Raw genomic sequence first — 27505 nt, 5'->3', positions numbered from 1 at the left:
GAGCCGCAGCCCGGAGCAGCAGCCGCGGGAGCGGCGGGGCCTGGAGAGAGTCAGCGCCGCCCGGGCCGGGCCCCCCGAACCGGAGCCCGGGGAGACCCCGGGGACGAAGCCGCGGCCCGGCGGAAGGCGGCGGAGGCGCCGCGCAGGCCCGTGAGCCGCCGCGGCCTCCCGTGGTAGCCGAGCCCGGGCAGGAGGAGCTGGGGCCTGGGGGGAAGCCAGGGACAGCGGCCGGGGTGGGGGGACACCCCCGTAGCCTGCCGGGGTGGGGGAGAGAGCCAGGCCACCGCCCCCCGCCCCGTCCGCAGCCCCGTTAGGCAGCCCCGCGCCCGGTGTGGGGACACCCCGGCGCCCCCCCCGCCAGGCCCCTTCCCCGCAGCTGGTGAGGGAGCTTAACACTTGTCCCCTTCCCCACTAACCAGCCAAGGGTGTGCGCAGGCCCCCGGCAGCCAGCCCTAGTAACTATCTAGAAGCAGGTCTGCTCTTTCTCGCTGTGGAACAGAGCTTTCTGGAGCTCCTTCGATACTTGTTACAGGGAGAGGTGTCCTCAGACCCCAGTTCCTAAGGATTGTGAGAATAACCTTTACTGCCGACTCCATCCTGCTGCTGAGGAAAGTCTTCGCTCAAGCAGAGCAGATAGCCCTTCCCCAGATCAGGTAGTAGTGAGTGTCTTTACAGAGGAAATCCTGTATGCCCAGGAGAGGCAGTTCCCAAGGCAGAAATAAGTAGGAGCTCCAGATACTTACCTAGTAATTTTAATTATTTACATCTGCTCGGCAGGTGATAGAGCAAAACAAGGGAGAGAAAGCAGAGAGAGATTTAGCTAGTCTTTCTTTTTCCAGTTGCTGTTAACTGGAGATAAAGGTAATTTCCAATACTGATTTCATCTTCCTTCATCCCAAGGAAGATCCCTCATCCCCTAATCCCAAGAGGGTTTTCTTCAAATACCCCGTGCAAGGAGAGAGGACACACCTCCTAGTTACAGGGAGAGGAAAAGGCAGATTTCACTGATAATATCCACCGAGATAGCAAGAATTGTTTTAGAGAAAGAGATTTTTTTTTTTTTTTCCCTTACGGGCAAGGTGTACCTAGAGAAAAGAGATTTCTAGGTAGGCAGATTGGGGAAATTGATTTCTGAAATAATCTGACCATCAGTGAAAAGGCTGTTTCCCGGGGAACACCCCTTTAGTAGTTAGCTGCCAAAAGGGAGAGAGGATCTCCATCCCGGGATAAAACCAGCAGTTTTAGGGGACTGACAATCCCCTAGCAGATTGTTTTAATACTCAAGATCCTGATTTCATCCACAATCCTTTCGCCCTCGAAATATTTTTTGAAGAAGCCCTTGGAATAGCTGATAGCAACGGTCTGAGTATGGGTCTCAGAGAAGGAGTGTGAAGGGCAGCACCCCAACAACCAGCACTGAAGATTATCCACCTCCCTCCAGAAAATCTTCCAGACAGAGTGAGTGACCACATTATATCACCTCTCTATTCCTAGCTGTCTTCTCTCGCCTTCTGTCCTTGTTTTCTGTGTCTTTTCTTCTCTCACGGTATCTGCATGCTTTTAATCTTTTAGCTCTTTCTGTTTCTGGACCTCTCCCCACCTTCTTTTTCTGTGTGTCTTTCTCAGTCTCATTCATTTTGCTGCCTTATGGAGCTAAATGAATTGACCTGATTCTTTCCCTCACTATTTAGCTTATGGGAGACCTTAGCCCGATATAATTGTAAGAAGCCTCTCTGCCCTTTCCCTTCTACTTTCTTTCCCTGGTTTATTCATCCTAGACTCAGCCTTAATTATCACTGGTGTGAATTAATTTCTGTCATTTAGGGGTCATTGAGAATGATAATAGTGGCCAAAAAAAGGTTTGAGGAGACAAGGAGCAGTGACTTGTAATGCCAGGGTCCAAGGATGCAGCCATGGGGTGGAGTGTCAGTTCTCCATGTGGGTCCTACTATGCTTGTAACTGTGGAAATAAAGTCATTTCCACAGTGCAGACCTCACTGTGCTTGGGGTCTGAACCTACAGATCCCCATGCAAATACCCTGAGATGTGTGTCCTAATGTTACCTGAGGGACTGTGGGGTGAATTCTGGAAAGAGTGCCCTTGGGAGTGGGTCCTGTGGTGCTCAGGGGCCTGGGAATGAAAGCTGTGACAGTGCTGGTGGAACCTGCTCTGAAAGCCAAAAGAAGCCGTTCGGTTGCTACCAGTCTTCATCTGTGTTTTATGCTGCATTCAGGGGCTAGGAATGTGAATCCTAGTGCTGGTGCTGCGTGAGCCAAGCTGCTGCTTTTTGTAAATGAGGCAGTTAATTCCCAGCCACAAATGAGTATTCTGACACCAGCGTAGTGATTTCCTGAGGAATCAAGTCTGAGGGAGATGTCGTCTCAAATAAAGCCAAAGCAGACTCCAGGAGCAGAAGAATCTTGGATGTCTCACATGAGGTATTACTGTTTCTAGTGAGATAGCAGTGAGGAAATCCAAGATCAAAGGGCCAGGACAGAGAGCCCTTTTGGAGAGCAATGGTTAAACAGGGAGTCCCTGAAGAAGGAACTCCTTGGTGTAATGTGCTTGCAAGATCAGACAAAAGATGCCAAAGTGATTCCCCATTTTGGCAGAGAATTTTGTCAGCTATCCATGGCTTCAGAAGGTGACTCTTTCTAAGGGAGGGCTGAACCACCAAGCCTGCATATGTTCTGGGGGTACTGTTAGATGCCCTCCTACCTGTTGCCCTATAGTTATGCAATCAGCCTGTTTTGAGTAGAGCTGTGTTATCTAGCACAAGGGAAGAGATAACTGAGGCATTTTGGCCTTTGTACATTCAAGGGGATAAACTGACTTTTCGTGCTCGTGAGGTTAATTTACCTCACGCTGCCCCCTTCCTCACAGTCATGACTTGACATTTTTCAAGTGCTTTTGCCTCTGATGGATGCCAGGGCACTTTACAGAATATATACACCAGACTTAACAAAATTCTGCTCTTCCACAATTACCTTTCTGCATATGAAACATTTTTTTTTCTTCCATTAATGATAAAGATTCTGTATTTGCTGCCTGAGCTTTAAATGTTCTTTACAGACACAAAAGACTGGAAGTGGTATGCTATAGACTAATGGTAATTTATTTGTTAATTGCTGACAAGGCATTCAGTACTGACTTGGACACCAAATTAAGACAATCTCTGCTCAAAAGATCTCATAATCTAAAACACAGCTATACTAAAGCTGAGACATACTCATAAATTTTAGGGAATAATTTTTCGTGAGCACAGCTTTTCAAAATGATCATGGTATTCACATCAAATGTTTATCACAGGTGAAAATGCAGCTTCCTCTGAGATGGAATACTGCAGCTGCTCTGCACCATTTATTTTATACAAAAGTATCTATGCAAGAAAAAGGGAGAGTATTATTTATCTTCATGAAAGTGCAGGGTACTTTATAGACACGCTTAAATGGAAGTGTTATGTCTATAAGAGTTTACATTAAGAATGTTAAACCTGACCACCTAAAATTAGACTTTAAAAACCACATTAATGTACCTTCATAAGCAACCTAATTCTTGTAGATGCCTAGGAACATAGAGTTGGCTTCAGCATAAGCAATGAAGTCTTCTGCATTTGGGGAAAAGGACACTTAGTTGTGTGTATATGGGTTTGTAAATTTAAATCTGGACTTTCATGCTTCCAAAAGTTGACTTTAAAAGTGGAAGCAGTCAGAGTGTCCTGTGGGCACTCATCTCCCCTCTGAGAACTGACAGTGGCATTTCTCAGGTCAAGCCCTTAAGCAAAATGAAACGAGATGGTCTAAAGAGTTATGGGAAAAGGATTATGTTACTGAAAGATCATGAGGTTGTAATACTGTTTTAGTCTGTGTTCTATAACTTTTTGGGTTTTATCTTGAAGTGTGGCTTTGTAGGCAAGTTTCTAGGATAGAATAAGGAGTCCAAAAAGTTGGAATAAAAGAAGGAAGCAGTTTGAGGAGTTGGTATCTAAGCTTTCAGTCCAAGAGAGGGTTGTGACTACTGTAGTCCTTCTGGTTTGGGTTTTTTTGCTGAGTTTTTTTCCCCCTCTAAAAATACAGCAGAATGTTGGCGTCTCTGAAGAAATTTATTCTTACCACAGAGGTACAGGTTACAGGTTACCACCTCTTTCCCTAAACTTCGGCTGACCTTCATGTAGTGGGAGATTCCATCTTCATCCCAGTTTGGATCTTTGGCCCTTTACTTCAAATGTCAGAAAGGAGGAGTGGTTAATGGTGACTGTGATATGGACAGCTGTCCCTCAAGAGCGGGACTGAGCTGATTATCTCATTTTACACAGCTGTCAGACAGGAATTGGATCTCAGTTATTAGCAACCAAAAAATGAAAAATGCTTCTGGACTCATTTTTCCATTTGCTTCTCCCAACCTTGGGTAGAAGAGTGACCAGTGATTTTCATGCAGAACCTTCTATGTTTTTGTAGCACTCCATTTGCAGAATCTGTTTCTGAGCGATGCTTCAGAACTGAAACTTTGAAGGATACTGTTTTTGGTCTGGGAGGTGTATTAGAGAAGATGAGTGGCCCCTTGATTGATGGGAAGCCTAATGTGATAGCTGGCATGTTTGAACTCTCCAGTTGTGTTAACACTGAGGCCTAAAGAAAAGCCTTTAATTTGCTGTATTGTTGGCAGTTGCACATGTTATTTTAGCAAGAATATCCAGTTGATGTGTTCAACCTCCAAATGCTTATTGCCTTTGTAGGAGGCAGTATTGCTACTTGCTATCTGTTTTGCTGGTTTTGTTTCCTTCTTCCTTCTAAGGGATATATGATGAACATCAAAGTCTGTAACATATTTCTGCCCTGAACTCACGTTTTTCACTTTTTAAAGGCTGTCTGTGTATGTGTATTACTGAGAGAGAGCAAGCATGCAGCAGTATGTTTTCGCAATTAATTAATTGCAAATTTTCATCTTAAGTTTGAAGTGCAAATGCAAAATACTGTGAATGTTTCAAAATTTGGAGATCTCACAGCCAACTTTAAGACCAATTTAATGCTATATGCTGTGATGCTTTGCCAAGATTTGGACTAGATTGTTGTTTTATCCATCTGTTTTGACCTGACCAGGCTTCCTACTATGAACCTGATACTTCCTTAGGTAGGCAGCACAGATTTAAAGGTAGCCAGCAGAGGTTTTGGTAGTGCCTGACCTTTCCTGAATACCTGGGCTCCATAGCATCATGTGGCACTCATGTTCCTCTCCTGCACCTTTAAGGCCCAGCATGTTTCCAGCCTGCCTACTTCTTGATTCTCATTTCCTCCTACACCCACTCCTCCTCTCAGTTGTTCCTGCTCCTTGCATCTCTTCTCTCTTTTGGTCCCTTTGGCATTCTGTCCTATGGTCCTAGAAGCCTAAATGCTGCTTTTCTCTTCATCAAGGAAGCATCCCTCATCTTCTCACTAAGGTTCTTCACTGGCAGGAGCCTTACTGCATCTCACAGGCTCTGGTCTTACTTCTACACCTGCCTTTTGACTTGTTCCTGGTTGCCTTTTGTTAGATTATATGCCTGTGGACATGTAGGACTTTTTGTCTGAGGTTATCTCAAGAAACTTCTTTTTTTAACCGCTGAAAATAAGCAGTTCTGATTGCCTGGGGAATGGCACTTGGTCTCCATAGTCCAACTCAATTTCATTCTCCCACCCTCTCTTCTCTTCTGGCCCCTCTCCTTCCTCAGGAATTGCTGCATTTTGGTTAGTTGGAATAAAACCCCCTTCTATTATGTTCTCTGGTTCCCTCTAGCAGTTGAGGATCTTGGTTTTCAGAGCTGGGCTGAGCATTTTGTGCAAGGCCCAGTACCTCATTCCTCATCTTTCTGAGCCGGTCAGTTTATTTGATGTGAAATCAAGAACCAAGGGAATGTGTGTTCTTTTTTTGGCCTTTTTTATGTATAAGAGAGACTGAGTAATGAGGGACAGGGTGCGATGATGAGTGAGAGCTTTTATACCTCGAGGAAAAAAATATTTGCTTTTTTTTTGTTTTTTACCATTAGCAATTCAAATTTTGTTTATGCTCTCTGCTCTGTGAAGACTGTGGCTGATTATAGCAGAAATCTGTAATTACTGTTAAAAGTTCAAATCTGAATAATTGAGAAAGAATCTGAACACTTTGTGGTCACAAATTAAAAGAGCAAAGTTCCTGAATTCTCAGTTTCCCCTAAAAAAACTATTGTTAAGTAAAACCAAGACAAATTCTCCCTCCCCATCAGGAACTTGCAGAGAAAAATAAACAAGCTGGTAAAATAGTTATATCTGAAATTCTCTTTATCTCTACCTGAACAAAGCAGACAAGGTTTGACTGTAGAGAACTAGTCTGGGTTTTGGGAGAGCAACGTTCTCTGCAAAGTTCTGCTGTTCCTTTGCTGGCTGACCTTGGGCTGCATGCTTCTCCATGCATGACTTCCCATTTATCCTGGAATAGGTTATTGATCCTTTATAAGGGTTCCAAAGTATAAGGATGAAAACCACTTTCTAATGGCTTTCTGCTCTTGCTGCTGATTGCCTTAATTACAGTGTGATATTGAACTTAAAACCTCTATATGCCCTTTTTTTTGGCATTGGGAAACAGTAGAAGCCCCAATGCGTTTTTGTTTCATTGAAGGACCAGTCACTCCAAAATGGAAAGATTCTGTATGATTGTGTGCAGTCTGGAACTGTTTATAAGGTGACTTCACTGTAGATATTCTCACTCCCTTGAAGCTTCTCCTGAGATCTCTAATGACCTTTTCTTGGCCAAGTCTCAGGGTCTCTATTCCATCTTCGTCCTTCTTGGCTTCCCTGCTGTTTTTGACACTTGATCATGCCCAGTCTTGAAATCTTGTCCTCCCTTGACTTTTGTGACAGTATTTTCCTGGTTTCCCTCCTGACTATTCCAGTCATTCATTCAGTAGCCTCTGCACTAATTTGTTTACTTCCCTCCATATTTTTTTTTCACAACTTAGACACAATGACCCATTTCTAGTATCCTCTCTTTGCTTTTCTTTACCTCTTTCATGCCAGGGATATTAAATGATGCAGCCTTGCATACTACCTTAACATATTTTTTAATTAATTGCTGCAAGTTTAAGACCCCTGAGGCCAGTGTGGAACTTGAGAAAGCTCCTTTGAGATTTGCCTTTGTTTCCTGCCTTCCTCTGCTGCAAGCTTCCACAGTTGGGCCTCTATAACATGTTCTTGCTCTGAACATACAGTGTAGGACTCATATTCCTGTTCATGGCTTGAATTTTTTGCTGCTTCTTTGAGTCTCTTTGGGTAACCCTTGTGCTTCCTCCTTCATTTCCCATCTCTGTTAGTGGGAGCTGTTCTTGTTGGCCTCTGAGAACTGTGTTACCTTTTTGTCTTGTTAGCATCACAATTGCTGAGGCTGTCCTCCTGGCATGTTTTCTCAACACGTTGCCATCTCCTCCTTGACAAGCCTGTGCTTTGGCTATCATCCACCACATAAGGTTCCAGCTTGTTGTGCTCACTCTAAGGGGCCTTCACATTTCTGTTTCTCCCCTATCTGTCACTGTCCCTTACTGCATTGTCATTTGCTGTCCCAGCAACACAAGCATGACATTGTGCTTTTCCATTTTTTGCATGAACATCTCTTTGCATTCTTCCTCAGCTGACTCATACCTTGATACACACGGGAATATTGCCAGCCAATAGAGGCCAGACATACTGGGAAGTACTTATTTCATAAAACCCTAGAATCATTAAGGTTGGAAAAGGCCTCTAAGATCATTGGGTCCCACTGTTAATTGCATATTTGCAATTAGCAGTTTTCAAATATGCAAATAGCCATTATTTGCATTTTTTAAAATTATTCAAAGGTCTAACTGATACTCAAATGTACTCATCTTACTGTATGTACCCCACTCTCCCTGGCTCCTTTTGTGAAGAAGCATGATTGCAAAAGCAATAAAGAGCAAAAAAATAAAAAAAGACTGTTATAAACAAAGACACAACATCTTGAAGACTGGAATGTTCAAGGTTAGAGCAGAATAATATTTACTTGCAGCTGCAAGGTGACAACTGTGGCAAGCATCTGTGTAGAAGAAAGGGACTTCTTTCAGTGTCTGTAAGGAGATGAACAGAAGATTTAGTTTCTGGATGATACACAAAATGGAGCATTTAGTGAGTAGGATGCCAAGCAGCAGTACTAGTGTTTTAAGTAAAAAGAAACCATTAATTGTGTGTCTTCTGTGGTAGTGTGGTTCTGAATCCTCTTGAATTTCAAGAGTGGTACAAATCTTTTCGAGTTGTGAGCCAGGCAGGGATTGTCAGGTGTTTTGTCTACTGGAAGAGAGTTCTGTCAGTTTGAGAATAACAGCTAACAGAATAGTAAAAAGGAATTATGTTAAAACAGTGGTTGAGACTTAATTTATGAGCCTCACACAGTATTATTTGATTCTTCTGATCATTCTCCAACTTCAATTTCAGCTGTGCTTTGCTCTCAGACTCCTTTTTAACAGGCTTCTCTGCAGTGCTTTGGTAATCTCAACCCTGGGAGCATGTGCTCTGTGTACATTTTGGGCACGTGGCATTCAAGTAATCTGCACTTGATACCGATTTCCTTTTTTCCTATGAATTCAGTACAGAGTTCTTGCTACTGCTTGATACCCGTTTCCACGAGTGGGTTGTGGTTTGTTTCAGCAACTGTTGCAAAGTTCATATTGACTATTTTGTTTTCAGTGGTTCAGCCTTTGGTGAACAAGTTCTGACCACTTGCAGTCAGATTTTTATTTTCCCTGTGTGTGGCTGATGTTCCTTTCTCTACCATAGAAGCCTTTCTCTATTGCTATCATTAAAATGCAAGGCTAACAGTAATTTTTCCCTGAGACCCATTTTTTAATGTGAATAAGAATACAGTTTTCATTTATAAGCATGTTACATTCTTTTAACCTGTGCCTCTATATATGTCTGCAATGCTGTGCAGATCTTCTGAGCAAGATAGTGCACATGCTGATCTACTTCTGATGTTGTCTCTAATTTCAGAAACAATCTGGGTATTAAATCAGTGTTTACATATCCTCTGCTGCAGGTTTGTTACTGGATGTGATTCTGATAGGCAGGTAAAATTGAAATCCTTCAGCTTGGGGCCTCTCAAAAGGCTGGGGGAAATACCTGCTCTTACCTACCATTTCTCTACCACAGATTTCCCCATTTCCCAGGGAAAATTTCATTTCAGATATGTGCTCATAAACTTGACTTATTCCAAAACCAGTTCCCTCTACCTTTCTCAGTGTAAGAGTAATTGTTCCGTTAATATTCTTAAAGCAAATGTCAGAGATTTCTCTCCTGCCTTGGCATATGCTTGGAATTACAGCTGCTACTTCCATCGGTGAAATATTGCGTATGGTACCGAGGGTGGAGGGATGCTGCAGAGACACTTCTGCTGGGGTGTTTCATTGCACTTCCTCAAAGTGCTTGGTTTACTTTTTACTTCAAATCTGTTATTGGGAAGGTTGTCATGGGACATTTGGCTTATTATTAGAATAAATCTTTTCTAGTAGTCTTATTACAAAGGAAATAATTTCCAGCTCAAAAGTATTTTATGTATACCAGTATTCTCAGTATCATTTACTGTTTCTTTTGACAGATGTTACATATTCCCCACTTTACCTTACACAGCATCATAAATAAAAAAACTGGTCCTAACTTTGAGCAAATATTTTCAGACTGTCTTAGGAGTGTCTGCAATGTTTGTGTAGTATTTCTCAATGCTTTTTTTCCCTGTATGTTTATATAGCAGACAACCAAAACATTTGATTAGTTTGTCTTATTAAAATCTGGCAAGGCCCTAGCTATGCTCAATCTTAGCCTGTTATGCCCATAAAGATACTGCTTCTCTTGACATGAGCATATTTCAGGCTTTGGCTATAATGCCATCTGTTGATAAGTTTAAATAAGCAGGTCAGGTTTTGTAAACTATACCATTTGTCAGTTTCAAACAAAGCTAGGACATAATTGCCTTTGGAATTGAATCCTGATGCACTTCCAACATGAGGGTTTGGGTGACTTTATAGTTCTCACAAGACTTCATGTTTCATTAGTACCAAAAATGCCTGCAGAGTCAGTGCTGTTCATTTACTAAATTCAAAATACAAATTTATAGCCTGCTTGTGTACCTTTCACAAAATGGAGGGAATTGAAAGGTCCTATGATAAATGTGCTATCATGATATTTATCTAAACTGTAATGACAGTGAAAACAAATTTTTCTTTTTATTTTTCTTTGAGACTTAATATGAACCTTATTTTGTTGAGATTTCTGTTCATTAAAGGAAAATCATATCTGTATAACAGTTTCATTACAACAAAACAATTAGTCGAGTAATTTATATTAAGCTATACATGGCCTAAAAGTTTTCATCTTCCTCAAACTGGTAATTTTCAGTACCATCTCAGTGTTTTGTGTGACTTGGAGCAGATTTTCCATTCAGGATACCACAGTTGCAGTACTGCCTGTGTTCCATGAAGCAGCACCCTGAGCATTCAGAGCTGTGCAGTCTTGCACCCGCAGTAGTTCTGAGCGGGGCTGTGCTCAGAACCCGACGCGTGGACAGGTGCACACTGTGACACTCACAGGCAATAGCATGCCGTGTGCTCCTAGGTGACAGTGGCTTCCTTTGGTTGGATCCCTTTTCCCTTTGTGGCTCATGACTAGTGAGAACCATGTGCCTCCTGTTACCATATCTGCAAGCCTGTAATTGGGAAAACATTTTTGGCTTGTTCTACTGCTCCCCTAAAAGGGAAGCGTGGTTCTAGGGTATGAGAATTTCTCTTACCTCCTTGCTCCCATGGATGGGTTTTCCTCCTTTCATAGGGCACTGAAGGCAGAAGGCTGCTGTCAAACTGAAATGCCTTTCTTTTGTCAGTAACATGACACCTATCATTCCTTCCAGGTTAAGTTTCGTTTTATGAAATACCCACCAGCCTCTCTTCCTTCATTTGATTCCAGAAATATAAACATTTCCTGAAGGCTTCTCACAAGGAGTTACCAAAACGAGGGATAGCAATTTCAGTCTGGGCTGATAATCAGTATCCTCTTTTCTTATTTCTTACATGAAACAAGTATTTCTGTGAGAATGTTTGCTTAGAGAAGATCAGATTTTGAAGTGTTTTATTCCCGCCATCTTGTTTCACACCACCTTCTTTATGAGGGAAAGCACATATCTTAAAACGGCAAATTTCTCTTCCTTCTAGACTCAGCTAAATTGATTATTTCCCCCTTCTTGTACTGGATGAAGACACAGAGTTTTTTGAGTGTGTAATTTACACAAGTCCATTAGAACTGCCTTTTCTTCACCAAAGTAGAGGCTCCTCATTTCTTCATGCATGTTTTACTTTTACTCCTCACAATGTGACATTATTTCAGAAGGGTTGTAGTCAAATAGTCTTTTTTTTTGACAGTTTTAAAATCTGCTAAATACCTTAGAGACTAGGGGTATCTCTGAGTATATTAGATGGATATTGTTAGTTAGATCACTGGATCTGTGTTTCAGGCACTGAAATTCAAGTGGTCACCTATTCATAGGTGCTCTGCAGCAATGTCTGTCATTGCTTGGTAGTCTGTCTTTGTTCTCTCAAAGTTCATGTTGAGAAACTTGAGTCTCCTTTAAATCTTTTTGTCATAGTGTTTTGTTGGATCAAAATACTAGCAAATAAAGCAACAGTGAAAGTAAACACATCAAAATGTAAATGTACAGATTTATTCTAGAATAGGCATCTTCTGTAGGCAGTGCACTGCATTGTATGGCTCCCCATTTGAGTCCTAACTGGTTCTGCCTGACCAGCCCTTGAATCCAGCCTTAGAGAATGCTTCAAGCTATAAATGTCTATTAACTCTGTGCTCAGTGGGACCCTCAGTGTGTTGTTCCCCACATTTCATGTGTTTTTCTGTCCTGATGGCCAAGTAGCAGTGATCCTGGGTAACATCTGACTGGCTTAGAGTGAGCATTTGCAGAGTAGCAAAGTACAGATTTCTTCAGCACTGCTAAGGGATGGCCCTTACTGTCCCATCAACAGGAGCCTGGCTTGCATTTGCAGCAGGAGCTTCCACTTGCTACTTGCAAAGATTCAAAGTAAGGCAGCAGTTTTCCCAGCAAGCTGTAGGTCTAGTCTGAAGTGAATTAGTGGTTATTAAAAGGTATTCAATGCAGGAATTTTCTTTAATACATTTTTCTTATGCATTGGATAGATTCTTATCTGTTTAACTGTAGTTCAGGATCGATGCTTCGCTCGACTTTTTGCATCTCTCTGACCTGACTTGGGATTGTACTGTAACTGTTTAGTGCTTGAAAAATGAAGACTCTGCTGTCGCCTTCCAGCTGTTGATGGTGGTTATGACCTTGGCTACTCTAACCTTGCTTTTTAAATTCAGCCAAATACATAAACAGATAGCATTTACCTTGTAAAGTGGGACATTGTGAATTCTGGTCTTCGACTTTCTTTTTACTTCTTGAAAATTAATTCTGACTTGCTAATGTGGTAGGATTTTTAAAGCACCCTTGATTTCAGTTCCATGTGCTTATTACTTATTACTGGTTTTTTCTTTATTTGAATGGGATCATAAGAGAAGAGTTCAAAAGATTTGCCAGGCAATAAGCTGGGAAAGGAAAGTTGGAAGAATGATCAGCTTCTCTGGTTTGGCTGCAGTCTTGTTTTATCATGCCATTTAGTAGTGTCAAGCTGATGCACCAAATACTTGGGTCAGGTGAATGAGAAATGCAACATAAATTAACAGTAATACTTACTGCATAGAAAATATTCTTTTAAATTATTTAGTAGCCAATTACACTAAATTATTGTTGCCCTGCAAGTGTTCTGGAATTGCCACCTACATAGTGTTTGACTATGCTCAATTATTACAGATCCCATATTGCCAGCAAATCCAGTAACATGATCAAGTGCAAACTTGGAAAAAAAGGTCTTATTCCATGGCTTTGAAAATTCCCATGTGATTGCTGTTTGGTCTGACTCTTTGCTTTCTGTCCTAAATTACTGTCTAGTGTATATCTTCTTATCTTCTTAAAAAGCTGCTGTGTTTTACTGAAAAGTGTGTTAGTTTGGGGTTTTTGGGGGGTTTTTTGTGTTTTTTTTTTTTTTTTTTTTTTTTTTTTTGTGTTTTTTTTTTTTTTTTAATTTTTGGATTTTGTTTTCTTGTCAAAGATTTTTATAAACCAAGGAATGAAAATACTAAATTTCTTAGTGTGGGTGTAATCTGACCCAGTTCTAATTTTGCTTGTCTCCCTGACGAGTGTATTTTATACAAATGCACAAAAGCTTGTGTATATTTGATGATGGGGATGTTGCATATCAGCCTTACATTTTACTGCATAGCCAATCATCCCAGATGCTCTACTGACATAACCTGGGCAAACCTGAAGCTCTGTGAAAACAACAGTGCTTTCTTCTGTTTCTTGAATTTCTGGTGTTTCAGATTGGTATCTTAATCTGCCATATGCTTTTATAACCTAATTTTCTTGATTTCTCTGCTTGTCTTTAAAAAGCAAAAAGGGGGGAGGGGGTGGAACAGATAAATTTGTGTTTATTTTACTTTGGAGTTGTATTGTTAATGCAACTGATATTTCATAATGGTTTAACAAGAAGCAGTATTTTTTTTTCTGCTTGCACCATAGAACTTAAAATTTATATGAGACACTTACAAAATGAAGCATTCAACTTAACATTTAGTTCATGTTTGTTTTCTTCCAGGTGGGGCACTACTTTTAATGAGGGCTTTACCTGTGAAGTTACCATGTAAATGTAGCTGTGTTTTGATTGGTCTGTCCGTCCCAACTGGATAAAAATATATTGTTGCTTTTCCCTTGTATTATTCACAAAAGAATAGTCCTGCTATTTTTTTTTAAATTTGTGTAAATTTCAAATGTTTGATACTAGATTAAATCGGTCAAAACGAGTTATTCAATAATGCTCAACTTGAGGGGCTGGATAGTGGAAAGCCTTTTGCAGCTTGGATCAATTAGCTGTGCAGCAGGTAGTAATGCCTGTCCCAAGTGAGAGTGTGGCAGATGAGTAGATGGGTAAGTTGGTAGCTGATGGGCTTTTCCTTTCCTCCCCAGACATAAAAATGTTTCCACTCACCATAGACACTGTGGTGCTGCAATTGTGCTTCTCGGTCTGGGTGCCTAAGAGTGAGTGATGGTGTTAGCTGTGCAATTAGGACGTGTTTCCTGAGGCCAGGGCTGTGAAGCCACTGCCTGTGGGGGCTGAAGGATGGATTTTGCTGGGGTATTGTGTAGGTGTTTGAGCCCTAAGAGGTGTGGTGAGCACATGCATAGAAATGAAAGGTTTAGCGCATATGAATGCGTTGGAGTGTGGACTTCATTGCTTTGGTGCTGTGAGAGCTCTGGAGTGCAGAAGTGAAAGGTAGAATGCATATGGGTGTGGGGGAAGAACGGGTAGCTTCAGTGTCAAAATGCTGGGTGCATCTGTCTCTGGATCTGTGCATCCACACTGTGTTATTGTCAAATGCCTATTTTTAGAACGAGTATCTAATTGGTATTCATGCAGATGGGTGTCTCCCTGTCTCATCTGATCCACTCATCTGAGTGATGCACTCAGTGGGAGGTGTCTGCTGACGAATCTTTCCTAAGCAGAGTGTGTTCGTGTCAGTCTCTTCTCTCTTACATGTATGCAAGTGTTTAATTTGCTATACAGACATAAGTGTGTTTGCCTTGTCTATGCTCCAGCATGCTCAAAGAAAGTGTCATTTAATCTTCTGGAATGATTAATTTCAGAAATTAAAGGTATAGAATTTGCATGCCTTCAAGACACGTTTCTTCTCTTTATGCAAAGAGGAGTGCAAGTTATGGCCTTGGAAACTTAGCTCCCTCAGTCCAGACTTCAAGGGATTGCTCCCAGTATAGTAATGCAGCCAGTTGTGAGTAGGAATGACAGACTTTCTGCTGCCTGTCTACTGCAACAGACTACAGAAAACTTAGTGTGCTAAGGGTGCAAGTTCATACAAGTTCATGCTGCAAAATGTTTTCTTCTTATAAAATAATTTGTATACAACTGCTAGCCAGGTGTGGTTTATTTTTCTGAGGGGAAGTATATAATGTTTGTGAGAGAAAACATTCTGAGTCTTTTCCTGCAGCAAACTTGTGTGATTTCAGACAAGTAAATTTTTTCTGTGTCTCAGAATTGGAGAAAATACTTGCCTGCTATAGTGTGAATTAAGCAGGATTTAAATATATATCTATATATTTTTTTAGGAAAAACTGGTTATGGCAGGCAAAGCTTTAACTATTATGAGCTTAATATAGTCTGTTCCAACTTGACATGGTAGATGTAATTATCTATATATAGTATTATGCATGATCTTGGTGTTTTAAAATGAGATATGTAATCCTAGCTCTAAGGAATAGGATTCATTATAATGTCACCTAATGCAAAAAGAGAGGCTAGGCCTCAGAGAGAAATTAATTTCCCCTCAAATTAAGATAGTCCTGACTTTGCAGATGATCTAATTAAATTGTGGTTTGTGTGTGGCATGAATGAATATTCCCTTTTAGCTATGATTTTCCTCTTAGCTGACACCGTAAACTTACTGGATCACACGTAATCTTGGTGAAGAGTACCAAGGTTATGGATTATGTAGTAAAGGAGTGAATGTGATATACCTGCTGAAAGGGCTCTGCTTCCCTTAAACAGAGCTTGGCTATTTACCTGGGAGCAGTGCCCTGGGGTAAGCCTGCCCTAGCAATGTTACCATCAGTGTGGACAAGCACTGTCCCCACTGCCCTCAGTATGGATGGTCCTCCCTGAGGCACAGTCATGGGCCTCTTGGAGTGGTGCTGGCTAGCTGTGAGTAAGATAAATAAAGTAGGATGATCTTCATACAGGTATTTGTGATAGCAGGAGAAGAAGGTAAATGGATGTTTCTGTTCTTAGGCTTCCCCTTGTTTGTGTCTTAAGGGTTTCCTTTCCTCTCCTTTCTCCTCACAGATATTCCTGCTTCCAGCAGCATGGCCTCTGATCTGGAAAGCAGCCTCACTTCCATAGACTGGCTCCCACAGCTTACTTTAAGGGCTACTATTGAAAAATTAGGGGGTTCCTCACAAGCAGGACCTCCAGGGTCTGCCCGAAAGTGTCCCCCAGGCTCACCAACAGATCCCAATGCCACACTGAGTAAGGATGAGGCAGCAGTGCACCAAGATGGGAAGCCACGTTACAGCTATGCCACTTTGATCACGTATGCCATCAACTCATCACCTGCCAAGAAGATGACGCTTAGTGAGATTTACCGTTGGATCTGCGACAACTTTCCCTACTACAAAAATGCTGGTATTGGTTGGAAGGTGAGGGCTTGCATCACTGAAGTACCCTTTTTTGCCTAATTATAAGGCTTACTTTCTTAATTCTATGCAGAATAGCTTCACTGATTAAAATAAGACTGATGGAAAACTAAGTTGACCAACTGGAGAAAATGCAGAGCCAGCAGTCCCATTTTCTCTGAGAATTTTGTTGAACATATGTGGTGGTCCACTAAAAAGGAGTGCACACAAAACCCACCACCACCAACCAAGGAAAACAAAAAAATCCCCCACAAAGCACACATCACCACCATCCTCTGCATCACACTGATGCTATTTTCATTGCACCTTCTATAGGTGTAGAGGTGGTTCAGCCCCATATTAACCATTTTAATCAGTCCCTTTCCACAGCTTCTGTTCTGCCCCATTCCAGCAATATGTAGTGAGCTTTGGCTTTTAGGTACCATCCTATTTTCTCTGCTCCAGCACATACTCAGAAGACTGTATGTTTTTGTTGTAGCACTTACCTGTATCTCTTACTCTCTTATCAGAACTCTATTCGTCATAACCTCTCTCTGAATAAATGTTTTCGAAAGGTGCCTCGACCAAGAGATGATCCTGGGAAGGTAAGAAATCTGCATGCTCCTGGGCAAGCAATTTAAAACTGCAGGGAAATAAGCTGGGGTTGCCCTTTCTAACTCATGGTTGGAATTTGAAACCTAAAGTGTAGGCAAAAATGGAAGCAGTAGTAAGATTTACTGCAGTCCTTTGGCTACAGAAGCATTTACTTAAAGGGAACCTCTAAAGGAACTTTAAGGGTTTTAGTAATTATTTTTCTTATCTGTGATCTTCAGTTGACTTTAAAGATACAGGCAGAAGTCAAAAGTGTGATTGAATGTACTTTATTAATTTTGTTTCTTTTTCTTCTTTATCTTTGTGTGCAAAATGTGAGTATAGTCCAACTTGTTCTGCTATGAGAGAGCATAGCGGCTGCTGGTGAACAGTAGGACTGTGATGTGACATCATGGATTTCATGGAGGCAGGATCCATGGAAATGAGAGCAGAATTGCTGCCTATATAGATTGCAAAGTATTTGGTATTGGAAAAATGTGTCATCATCACATAGTTTAAATCTGTAGAAATTATTTACGAGTAAAACTCAAGAATTCAGGAATATGTTGGCTAACTAAGGAAAGCTGTGATAGTACACATAGATTGTAAAGGGGAATTGCTAGCAAAACCAAGACTTGGCATCTTGGCATGCAGATATTATTGTCTGAAAAAACCCACAACCAAACAAGCAGGAGGAGATGGTAGGGGTACGAAGCTGTGTATTTAGACACAAGGATTGTCTCTTCCCCCTCATCCTAAAGTTGCAAGAAAGGACAATTTGCTCAGGCCTTTATTTCAGGTTATATTTAAAGGACTGTGTGGTGCTCAGTTGGCACCTATAAGTGGAAATAGTAGATCTTTGAGGATCACAGCTCAAAAATACCATTAATTATGTAGCTTATTCTAGGAAATCCTGACTGACTTAAGGGTATATGTTTGCAGGTGTTCATTGGCATGTTGGGCTGGGTTTATAATGAAAACTTGTGCTTGATGCTTATTCAGATTATTCAGATCTTGATGGGAGGTTAAAACAAGCTAAATCCACTTTAGAGTTCTTTTTATACTTAGTCAGAAGACAACACTCATAATTATACGCTGTTTTATATTGAAAGGGAGGTCTAGGGGTTGACATGTACCCCTATCCTCTCCCAGACAGGAACAATAACATTAAGCTGATGAGATCTGTCAAATTTTTAATATCTCCAGGGATAGAGATAGCAAAACTGGGCATTTGTTCTAGTTCTGCACCACCATGATTGTGAAGAAAGTTTTGTTTATATCTGACTGTACTTTCCCTTGCTGCAACTTGTATTTTTTGCCTCTTCTTGTGCTGTACATTTTTGAGAAGAATTTGATTCTGTCTTTTATAATATGCTTACACAGTTGAAGGCAGTGGTTTGATCCCCTTAGCTTTTTCTTGTCCAAGCTAAAACAGACCTCTCTGTACATAATTTGTTTCAGTTCTTAACAGTGGTTTTTTTCTTAGCCATCATGGGTCCACTGTGGATGCTTGAAGTGTAGTCTCACAATCATGAAAAAAGAGCAATCCTTCTGGCTGTCTCTGCCAAATACCAGCGTTGAGTTGGTTCTCATGAGTTAATCATAAATTCAGATTGTGAGGAAGCCACTGAAAGGAGTGTGCAGGCCTAAAAGAGTTCATTCAGCTTGGATCAAACCATCCTTTTGTGTCCTGTCTCAAGAGTGATGGAAAGTAGAGGATTCTGCCTTCCACCAGTAGCATTATTCCTCATAGTTCAAAGCAACCCAGTGCAAGAAAGGAATCTCTTGGCAACACCTGAGTCTCAGTTGTGTGAGGTTCTAGAGGATGGTCCTTGTGGTCCTAATGTTTAGTTGGTGCTGCATGTCTTGAGTCAGCATCCCCCTACTTCAGGAAGCTATGTGATTTCATCATTCATTCACCCGTGGGTTTTCTTTCCAGGGCTCTTACTGGACAATAGATACATGTCCAGATATATCTCGCAAGAGGCGGCATCCTCCAGATGATGACGTGAGTGTTTTTCTTTCCACACAGCGTGGAGTGGGCTGGGAATTCCCTTCCAGCACCAGACCATGATAATGTTTTGGGGTCAGGGTGTATAGATGGGCAGACAAAGGCCAGGACTGAACTAGTATGTATGTCCTGTTGATTGCCTGTTGTTGCAGCTATTCAGTAGCAAAGTTAATCTTGTCTGAAGTCCTTTATCCTGACTTTTCAGTGACTAAGGCCCAGTCCTCCTCTTTTTTAAGCCATGAACTTCTACAGCGGGGGAGCTGGCTTCCCATCTGCAGTTTCACTTCTCCATCTGTTTTTGATTTCTGCTCCTTTCCTTCTCTCTCTCTTCCCCATCCACAGATACCCCAAGACTCCCCAGAGCAAGAGGCAAGTAAAAGCCCCCGAGGGGCTGTTCCAGTCAGCACAGAAGCCTCTTTGCCACCTGAGGCCACCCCTCAGATGTCGATCCAGAGCACCACCCCCATTGCTAACTACAGTCAGGTGAGCTGTGGGGAAAAGGATAGAAGTGGGAGGAAAAGGAGAGTAGGAGGGGTGCATGAATGGAAAAGCGAAGTAGTGAGGAGAGGGAATTGTGAAAATTGTGATATGGAGGCAAAAATAAAAAGAAGGGAAGGAGCTGAAATTGCAGAGATAGAAAATAAGGAGGAAGTGAATTTTAGCAAAGGGTTGGATGGGGATAAGGATAAAGGCGTAATGGTATTACCTGAAGAAAGGCTGGAGCCATTGTGCTGTGGTTGGTGTTCCTCAAGAAAATGGCGCTTCGGAAGATTTGTTGGAAGATGAGCTAAGTGATATGGCATACCAGTGCATGTTCTGTGTGTATCTAGTCTGATCTCTGTCTCAGACTGAAGGCCTTTTTTCTGCCTCCCTTAGCAGGGTGCAGGGCCTGTGGATGTTGCCGCTACTGTATCAGGGGGGCAGGGCCGTGAAGGGGCCGATGTGCCACCTCCGCTGTACAGTGCCAACCATGACTTCAAGTTCTCCTACTCTGAGATCAACTTCCAGGACCTTAGCTGGTCCTTCCGAAATCTCTACAAATCCATGCTGGAGAAATCATCTTCCTCTCAGCACGGTGAGTAACTACATGCGTCATGTGGGGTGGGCAGGTATCTGCCCACACAGTCTTGTCCATTTGGCATCTCTCAGATCTTTCCTCATTTAGGAGCCTGTGCAAACAGACTTTCCTTCTTTGGCATGCTGTAATTACTTCTGCCAGGAGCTGATAAGAAATCTGCACGTCCTTTTATGCATTGCTCCCCCTAGTTCTCTCAGAATAAAAAAGCACAATGATTTAAAAATGCCGTGTGTTGATACAAATGCAAATACTAAAATGGCAGAAGCTGGGAAAAATGAAGTCCTGAAGAAAAGCATGTCAGAGAAACATTCACAGTCTGTCAGGCTAGAAACCGTAAGAGGGAGGGGATTGTTGCATCTGGAGTTTCTCAGAAGGAGAGTGGAAAATCATCATTGCTCAGATCTGTTAAAAGTAGGATTGTACAAGGCCTTGGAGAATTGAGCTTTGTGGATTTGGAGCAGAGAAGAGAGGGCCTCCAACTCCATTCATATCTTGCATTTCTGGGAGTGAATAAGCAGCCAGAAGAGGGCAGAATCACTTCAGGGATGAGATGTCCGTGGAAAATACTTCAGAAAAACTTTAAGCTCTTTCTGCCTTTAAACACTATGCTAAATATTAATCTGGTGTAAAAAGGATTATGTTGTTACATGAGCTTTTCGCCTGTGCTATCAGCCATCACACAGTGCAGGCAAAGTTTGTCACTCCAGAAAGGGCCTCCTGAACTTGAAGCTTCAGTGAAATAAAAATGTATATACTTTCACTGCTTTCATGATGCTGGCACTCCTAGTAGGAGACTGTTGTGTGAGGTGTTGTAGTATGAGCAAGCTAGAAAAATGTAGAGAAGAACCTTGGCTTGGTGTGTTCCTCTGATTTTACAAACTTAGCAGCTGCTGGCTTTTCCCCTCCAAGTTGTAGGCTGCATGACAGTGTAGGAAAACTTGCAGTTTTTGAAAAAATTTTGTTGGCAACTTTTGAGTCAGAATGGCAGTATTCATCCTTTTCCCCTAGGACAGTAGTAGGATACTCGAAGGGTTGATGTTCAATCTAGTGAAAATGTGAGGCTTGCTTGCAGATGGTCAAGTAAAGGTACTCAAAGGAAGAAGCGAGTAGCTCAGGTTAATGGCATGCAATGCCCCTGACTGGTTTTCCACAGAGGTTCCCGAGTGAATGGGGAGAATGGACAGGGGAAGCAGATGTAAGAGATATGCTGAGCTCCTGGTGTTGGGGAAAGATGGAAAATACCTGATGCTCTCACGTGTAGGGGTTGTCTGAAATACAGGATAGAAATTACACACCCAGTGAGTCAGGAGGAATGAAAGTAATAAAGGAGCCCTGGTGTGTGCAGTGTGCTCTTTGTACAAAAGCAGTCTTTTATGACCTCTTATGATCAATGTGAGAAAAATTGTGAAGATTCCTGACCAAGCTGCTTGTAAGAAGGGAACTGAAGGGAGTCTTTGGAAACAAGCAAGTCAGATGCATTAAATTACCAATTTCCTAAATGTTGTACTGTTTAAGTATGCTTAATGGTCATTTATATGAAAACAACATGTGCTTGACATTTCAGGAGAGGTTGGGTTACTTTGGTAAGTCTAGGAAAAAATCCAGGGAGGAACTTAAGTGCCTAACGCTGTACTAAAATCCTTGTGGGTCTTTGTTGTAGAGCGTTTTGTTTTGTGTCTGGAGCACAGCAAGGGCGTAACTGCACAGGTGATGGTTGCTGGCAGCCTGTAGAGGGCACTCCTAAAGCTTCATGAATAGCGGGATGAGCAGTGTGAAATTAGAGCTGGATAATGTAAGCAGAGGTCTGATGCAGGCTCTCTTAAAGCTCCTTCCTCTTTCATTTACTCGGCAGGTTTCTCTTCACTCCTTGGTGACATGCAGCCCTCCAACCACAATTACTACATGTACCAGCAGCAGCAGCAGCAAGGCCCCTCTTCAGTGGGTGCTGCTCCCCCACTCCACACTCCAACCCCAGAGGGTTGCCCATCCCAAGGAGGGAAGCAGCAGGGTGGTGAAGGTTATGGCCCTCCGCCAGTGATGTCCATGCACCCGCCCCCGATGCAGCATGGAGGTTACCACCAGCATCAACAGCATCACCCACACTCCCACCCACAGCAGCAGCCACACCAGCAGCAGCAGCAGTCACAGGCTTCAATCAACAACGCTGGCTTTGGTGAGTCAGGGGTGATGGAAAGCATGGATGGGGAAAAGGGAGCAGTGAGGAGCAGCTCCCAGACAGAAATCCCACAAGTGAGCGTTCCCTAAGTAGTGCCTACTTGTGTGTAGAAAATGGAGGAAAGTCAGATAGGCTTGAAATCTGAGAAGGAAATTGCTTTCTTACCTGGAGAATGGAGGATATATCACCCTGGGTTTGGGATTCTGTTAAGGGATGCAGCATAAATCAGGGCCTTAGTGAAAAAGGAGATACCGCCCCTGGTTTTCAAGGGGGAAAGGATTTCTAGCTGCTGTAGCATCCGGCTCATTGGTGAAGAGGGGCCAATCTTTATAGGGGTGGAGAGGAAGGGTGATCTGTGTTGTATTAATCTTGTCCCTGTTTCATTCCAGCGTTTCCCCCTGATTGGTGCTCCAACATTGATTCCCTGAAGGAAAGTTTCAAGATGGTAAACCGGCTGAACTGGTCTAGCATTGAGCACTCCCAATTCTCAGGTCAGTGTTGGCCTAGTGACTAAGGCTAGTGACTCAGTGACTAGGGCTGTAGTCTAGAACATGCAAGTGCTGTGCAGGGATCTATTTTTCAGTGTAACTGTGGCAAGTGCCTGGATTTCTCAGTGATTCACCTCATTTTTAAAAAGAGGTGTCCTACTTCATGGGTTCTGTTAAAGATCCTGAAGTGCTTGAATGAACACTGCAGGATTTGGAGCAGGGAGAATTAAGTCATGAAAGGATGTCAGAAAGCTAACTGAGCTTTTTCCTTCAAACTCTTCCTTGCCCTACCTGAGTCAGTGTGACAGTATCTTAGATGTGGAGCTTTTCAGGAGTGTGGCGACAGATTTGAAACAATCAAGTTTGGTTTGTGAGGAGGAGGTAGGATTTAGGGACAGAAGACAAATTCTTTGCAGGGAAGATCATAGTGTGACTGCTGTCTTTGACACTCTCCTCTGTCCCCTGCAGAGCTCATGGAGAGTTTGCGCCAGGCTGAGCGGAAGAACTGGACGCTGGATCAACACCATATTGCCAACCTCTGTGACTCCCTTAATCACTTCCTTACCCAGACTGGTCAGCTCCCTCATCTGGTTGGCCCACAGCAGCCCCCTCGAATCTCTGATTCTTGTGCCCTGAACAGTGGCAAACAGGAGCAATCCATGAACCAAGGTAATTAGGAGGAGACTAAAATGACATGCAAATGAAGGCCCAATTCTGTGAATATCCTAAATGACTTGCAGCCTTACCAGGCAATGCAGCACTGAGCAGCTCAGAGCTGTTCATAGGAACTCAGCCTTCTCTGGCTTTAAAGAACTGGGATGTCTGATACCTGTGGTCTGGACAGACTGCTGTTATGTGATGCATGCTATTGACAGGCAACCTCCAGGCAGGAATATATTTAAAAGGCAAACCCGGAAGAGGAGAAGAGGTGTTTTTTTAGGTGACAAACAGAGAGGAATGGCAAGATAGAGAGTTTGCTATTCCAGATGGCAGGAACAGTAAAAGAAAAAGGTCTTGCACCCTTGTTGGAGAAATACTGTACAGAGGAGAAGGGGATACATTCTGAGGAGGGGATATGGTGGTCCTGATAGAACTGTAATGGTGTGTGTAATCTAATACTGAACTAAGTGGATGATATTGAGCCAGCTTGTGGTGTTTCTGGATGAAAATTTTCTTCTCTTACAATAATATAGAAACTCCTGCTGGTTTCAAGAACAAGATCCCTGACCAAGCTATAGTTTGGAGTTAGGACTCAACAGCTGAACATCTCCTCAGTATCCTGTGGGTCTGAGTGAGTTGCTCTGTGGCTGAGCTGCGCTCCAGTCAGGGCCAAGACTTCTGACCTGAACATTAACACTTGTTTTTTTTGTTTTCTTAATTCATTTCCTTTCACAGTGAACTCCTATGGTCAGCCCCAGCCTCCCCATCTCTTCTCCGGGCCATCTCCTATGTACCAGATTTCTACCCAGGACTCTCCGGGATATAATCGCCCAGGTAAGGGGTGATGTTAAGGCATATTACACCAATGAATATTGAAGAACTGATTCCCAACCCCTTGGTGCATTTCTCCCAAAGCACTTAGTAATCAAATGGAGCACTGTGGGTAGAGAGGGAGCATGGACTGCAAGGGACCCTCCATTCAGGGCTGTGTTATAGCTCTGGGAAGGTTTAGGATTTCAAAGGCCTGATTTCTTTCACTTCACATAAGCAGTCTTCTAGCTTAGCCTTACCCTCAGTTAGTTGTTCAAAGACAGCTAGCTGTACATGAGAAGCTTCTGTTGATGAAGTCATTGGTGCTCTATCAGCAGTCAGCTATGAGGTAAGTAAAGGAGGCTGAAAGGTAACTTCTGTAGAAGCTGCTGTGGAGAATTTCACAGCAGAACATTCCTACACACTGGTAGATGCTGACAGAGATTAATGCCTGTAGTGTTCTCGCTTGTTAGACTGTTGGAAAGGAGAAGGCCCAAATCACTTTTGATTTCTTTTGCTCAAGGACCCACTGTGAAGAAACATGTAGTTTTAGAATCTAACTCTCCTCTTTCCTTTTTCTTCTTTTTTCTTGTTTTTGGCTCAGCTCATCATCTGGTCCCTCGGCCTCCAGGGCCTCCTCCAGGCGCCAATGAGGAAATCCCCGATGATTTTGACTGGGACTTAATCACCTAGCAAGTTACAGACTTGATAGCCCGTCCTTTTTGAAGGACGTGGGAGGGGAGGGGGACATGGGGTCAATGGTGTCAGCACCTCCCTCCCCAGCCTCCCTGCCTTGCCTGTATATAGATATATATTCTCTATCTCCGCCAGAGAAGCCACCGCAAGATGCTGCCGAAGATAATCCTTCCTTGCGTCCTGTTTTATCTTCTTTTCTTCTTTTGTTTATTATTATTATTGTTATTATTATTACCAATAATTGAGCACAGCCCTCCCCCTCCTCTGGTGGCCTCAGACGCATCGGATCGGCTCTTTCGTGTTGCGCAGTGCCCTGTGGAGGGCGGGAAGATGGGTCCTTGGTGCCATGAAAAGACCTTGGAAGGCTGAATCCTCGAGTGCATCTTTCTCTGCCTCCGTTATTTTGCGTTTAACAATCCCTCTTTCCCTTCAAGGTGGCCGGTGAATCTGTCGTATTGGCTACTGGAGTGAGAGAGCCTAGTGGACCCTGGGAGCCTGTAGTTATGTTGTTTCATAAATGTTGTAAAGGTCAGGGGGCTGAAGGGACACTGGAGGGGTGATCTTAGCTCTGTGAACTTTCTTGCACCAGCAGGAACAGCAAGAAAATAAGTGGTGTTTCCAAGTACAAAGAGAGGGTAATCCCTGAGGTAGGGAGAGCTGAGCTGAGCTGGGAGGGCAGACCTGAGTTTGGAGAAAGGAGAATGTAGCAGATGCGGTGTTTCAGCAGAGAAGTTGTGTTTCAGAATGTGGTCCCATCTGTGAAGACTGAGAGGTTTTGAGGGAATCCTGACCCATTTCCTACACTGCCTTTTGCAGTCTCTAGGTGAAGCCTACATACCCATCAGGTAAAAGAAGCAGTCAGGGGTGTCGCATGTGATTCAGCAAATTCTGTTCCCCAGAGCTTTTCATTTCACCCCACACCCTTTCAAGCCCTTTTTCAAAATATGTAGTGAGGCTCTCCCTTTTATATGCAAATTTGGAAGTTTTCTCTCATCAGTATTTGTCCAATTGTTATTTGATCCTCCCCCTCATATTTCTTTGGAGGCTGTCCTTGCCTGTGGCTGAGAGTGCCGGCAACAGGAGTCTGGCTGTGTAGGTGCACATCCTCCGTCAGTGGTTCCCACTTGGTGAATGGGCTTGTGGTGGGCAGAGTGGGGCCAAGGGCTGAACCCTCTGGTCAGGGACTGAGAGGCCCCTGCAAGCAGTTTTTGTAAGAGGGGCATTAGGGGAGAGAGGGTGAATCAGGGCAGGGTTTTGAACTGACCAACCAAAGAGTGTAGTATGAAAGGGAGGAAGGTGTCTTGGACCCCTTGCAGTTCAGCTGGGGAGATGATGTAACCTAGTGTAAATCCTGAAGGATGAGCTTTGTCAGCATGTGCAAATCAGGAAGGTGGGAAAGATACAGGAATGGGAGTGAGCATTTAGGTGCTTCCTCCCCAAAGTTGTGTCCTGTGTTCCCCTTCTTTTCTCGTATGGCTCCGTTCTGTCAAACTTCTTGTTTCTTCTTAATATTTTATAAAGCCTCCCCCCAGCCCTTATTCCCTATTTACCAGTGAAGGGAACAAATGTGGAAATAGACTATCATGGCTTCTTGACAGACCTGGAGCACAGGAGTAAAGTAATAACCTCTCTTCTGACTGCAGGAAGGTGGGGAACTAGCACTGCTTTTTAAATTTGCTGTAGGGATAAACCAATTGGAAATTGGATTGTTGTCAGGGAAGCAGGGTCTCATTACATTGGAAGGGAGGAACAGCACTTTTATTTTTTCTTTTTTTTTTTTTTTCCTTTTTTTGGGATTTTTTGTTTTGTTTTTTGTTTTGTTTTTTTTTTTGTTTTTTTTGGGGTTTGGATTTTTTTTTTTTTGTTTAAGTGTGAGTTTGGGGGGGGAAGTTCGTCATTGAGCATTTCCAAGATAAATGAGGAATCCCAGACAGCTTCAACATGGAGTCAGCTGTTATCTCTGCTGCCTCAGGATGGGAATGATATAGCTTTGGAAGCAAGTGTGATAGGTTTCTGTGGAAAGTGGCACCGGCAACAACAAGAGACAACTTATGGCAGGTGCCAGTTAAGTGTTTTGCAGTGGACATTACTGAGAGCCGGCCCTGTGGAAGTCTGAAAGCACCACCGGAAGCAAACCAAACCAAGATGGCTCCTTCTGCATATCCAAGTGCTCCTCATTTGCATATTTGCCTCATTTGCGTATTAAGTTGTGCCTCATTTGCATATGTAAATACATGCCGGTCAGTGTGCAAATTAGCCTCGTTCCTCTGCCCCTGAAATCAATGTGTGTTGTTAGTGTGTGGTAAGACATCGATGGGTGGGTGTGGAGCTCTACGGGTGCGCTGGCACCGGCCTGCAGGCAGGGTAGGGGGGCCAGCCTGGCCCACAGAGGGGTCCTGCAGGCCCCTCCAGCCCAATGTGGCCCCCAGTGCTTTGTGTCAGTGGTCAGGGAGAGAGGGGCGTGGTCTCACGAGTTTATTTTTGTGCATGCTTTCTTAATAAAAAGAAAAAGTGAATGTTTATGGTTTAACTGTTTTGGTGCCAGTATTGATTTTTTTCTTTCAGCGGCGCCTGTCAGGATGGCTTGGTTCCCACCTTAGAATTTGGGTGTGGACGTGGCTAAATGGATGTTCTTGAGATGGAGACTTTTTAGGATTTTAAGAGCTGAAGGTTCTTCCAGC

At 42.9% G+C, this 27505-nt stretch overlaps 1 protein-coding gene across 2 annotated transcripts; it reads left to right on the top strand.

Moving 5' to 3' along the window:
* FOXJ2 (forkhead box J2) lies at positions 1-27354 on the top strand. 2 transcript variants are annotated; one of them, XM_059466096.1, is made up of 12 exons: positions 88-173; positions 1334-1458; positions 15986-16338; positions 16845-16919; positions 18845-18913; positions 19259-19399; positions 19793-19991; positions 21847-22167; positions 22560-22661; positions 23127-23327; positions 24054-24152; positions 24733-27354. In XM_059466096.1, exons 3-12 carry the CDS (start codon positions 16006-16008, stop codon positions 24819-24821), a joined length of 1629 nt encoding a protein of 542 aa, XP_059322079.1. In that variant the 5' UTR covers positions 88-173; positions 1334-1458; positions 15986-16005; the 3' UTR covers positions 24822-27354. The 2 variants fall into 2 exon arrangements, with proteins under 2 accessions (XP_059322078.1, XP_059322079.1); XM_059466095.1 differs by having other exon boundaries at positions 1-1458.
* The last annotated feature ends 151 nt before the right edge of the window (positions 27355-27505 follow it).

This window comes from Ammospiza nelsoni, chromosome 2, assembly GCF_027579445.1.
Source record: "Ammospiza nelsoni isolate bAmmNel1 chromosome 2, bAmmNel1.pri, whole genome shotgun sequence".
Lineage (NCBI taxonomy): Eukaryota > Metazoa > Chordata > Aves > Passeriformes > Passerellidae > Ammospiza > Ammospiza nelsoni.
Note: the sequence above shows the minus strand (reverse complement) of the source record. Positions and strands in the feature narration are given on the sequence as shown.

Excerpts from the sequence above, each read along its gene's own strand:
- FOXJ2 (XM_059466095.1), top strand. The coding sequence starts at position 16,006 with ATGGCCTCTGATCTGGAAAGCAGCCTCACTTCCATAGACTGGCTCCCA. Across the intron at positions 18,914-19,258 it reads GGCATCCTCCAGATGATGAC|ATACCCCAAGACTCCCCAGA; the intron begins GTGAGTGTTTTT and ends CCCCATCCACAG. Across the intron at positions 22,168-22,559 it reads AATCAACAACGCTGGCTTTG|CGTTTCCCCCTGATTGGTGC; the intron begins GTGAGTCAGGGG and ends GTTTCATTCCAG.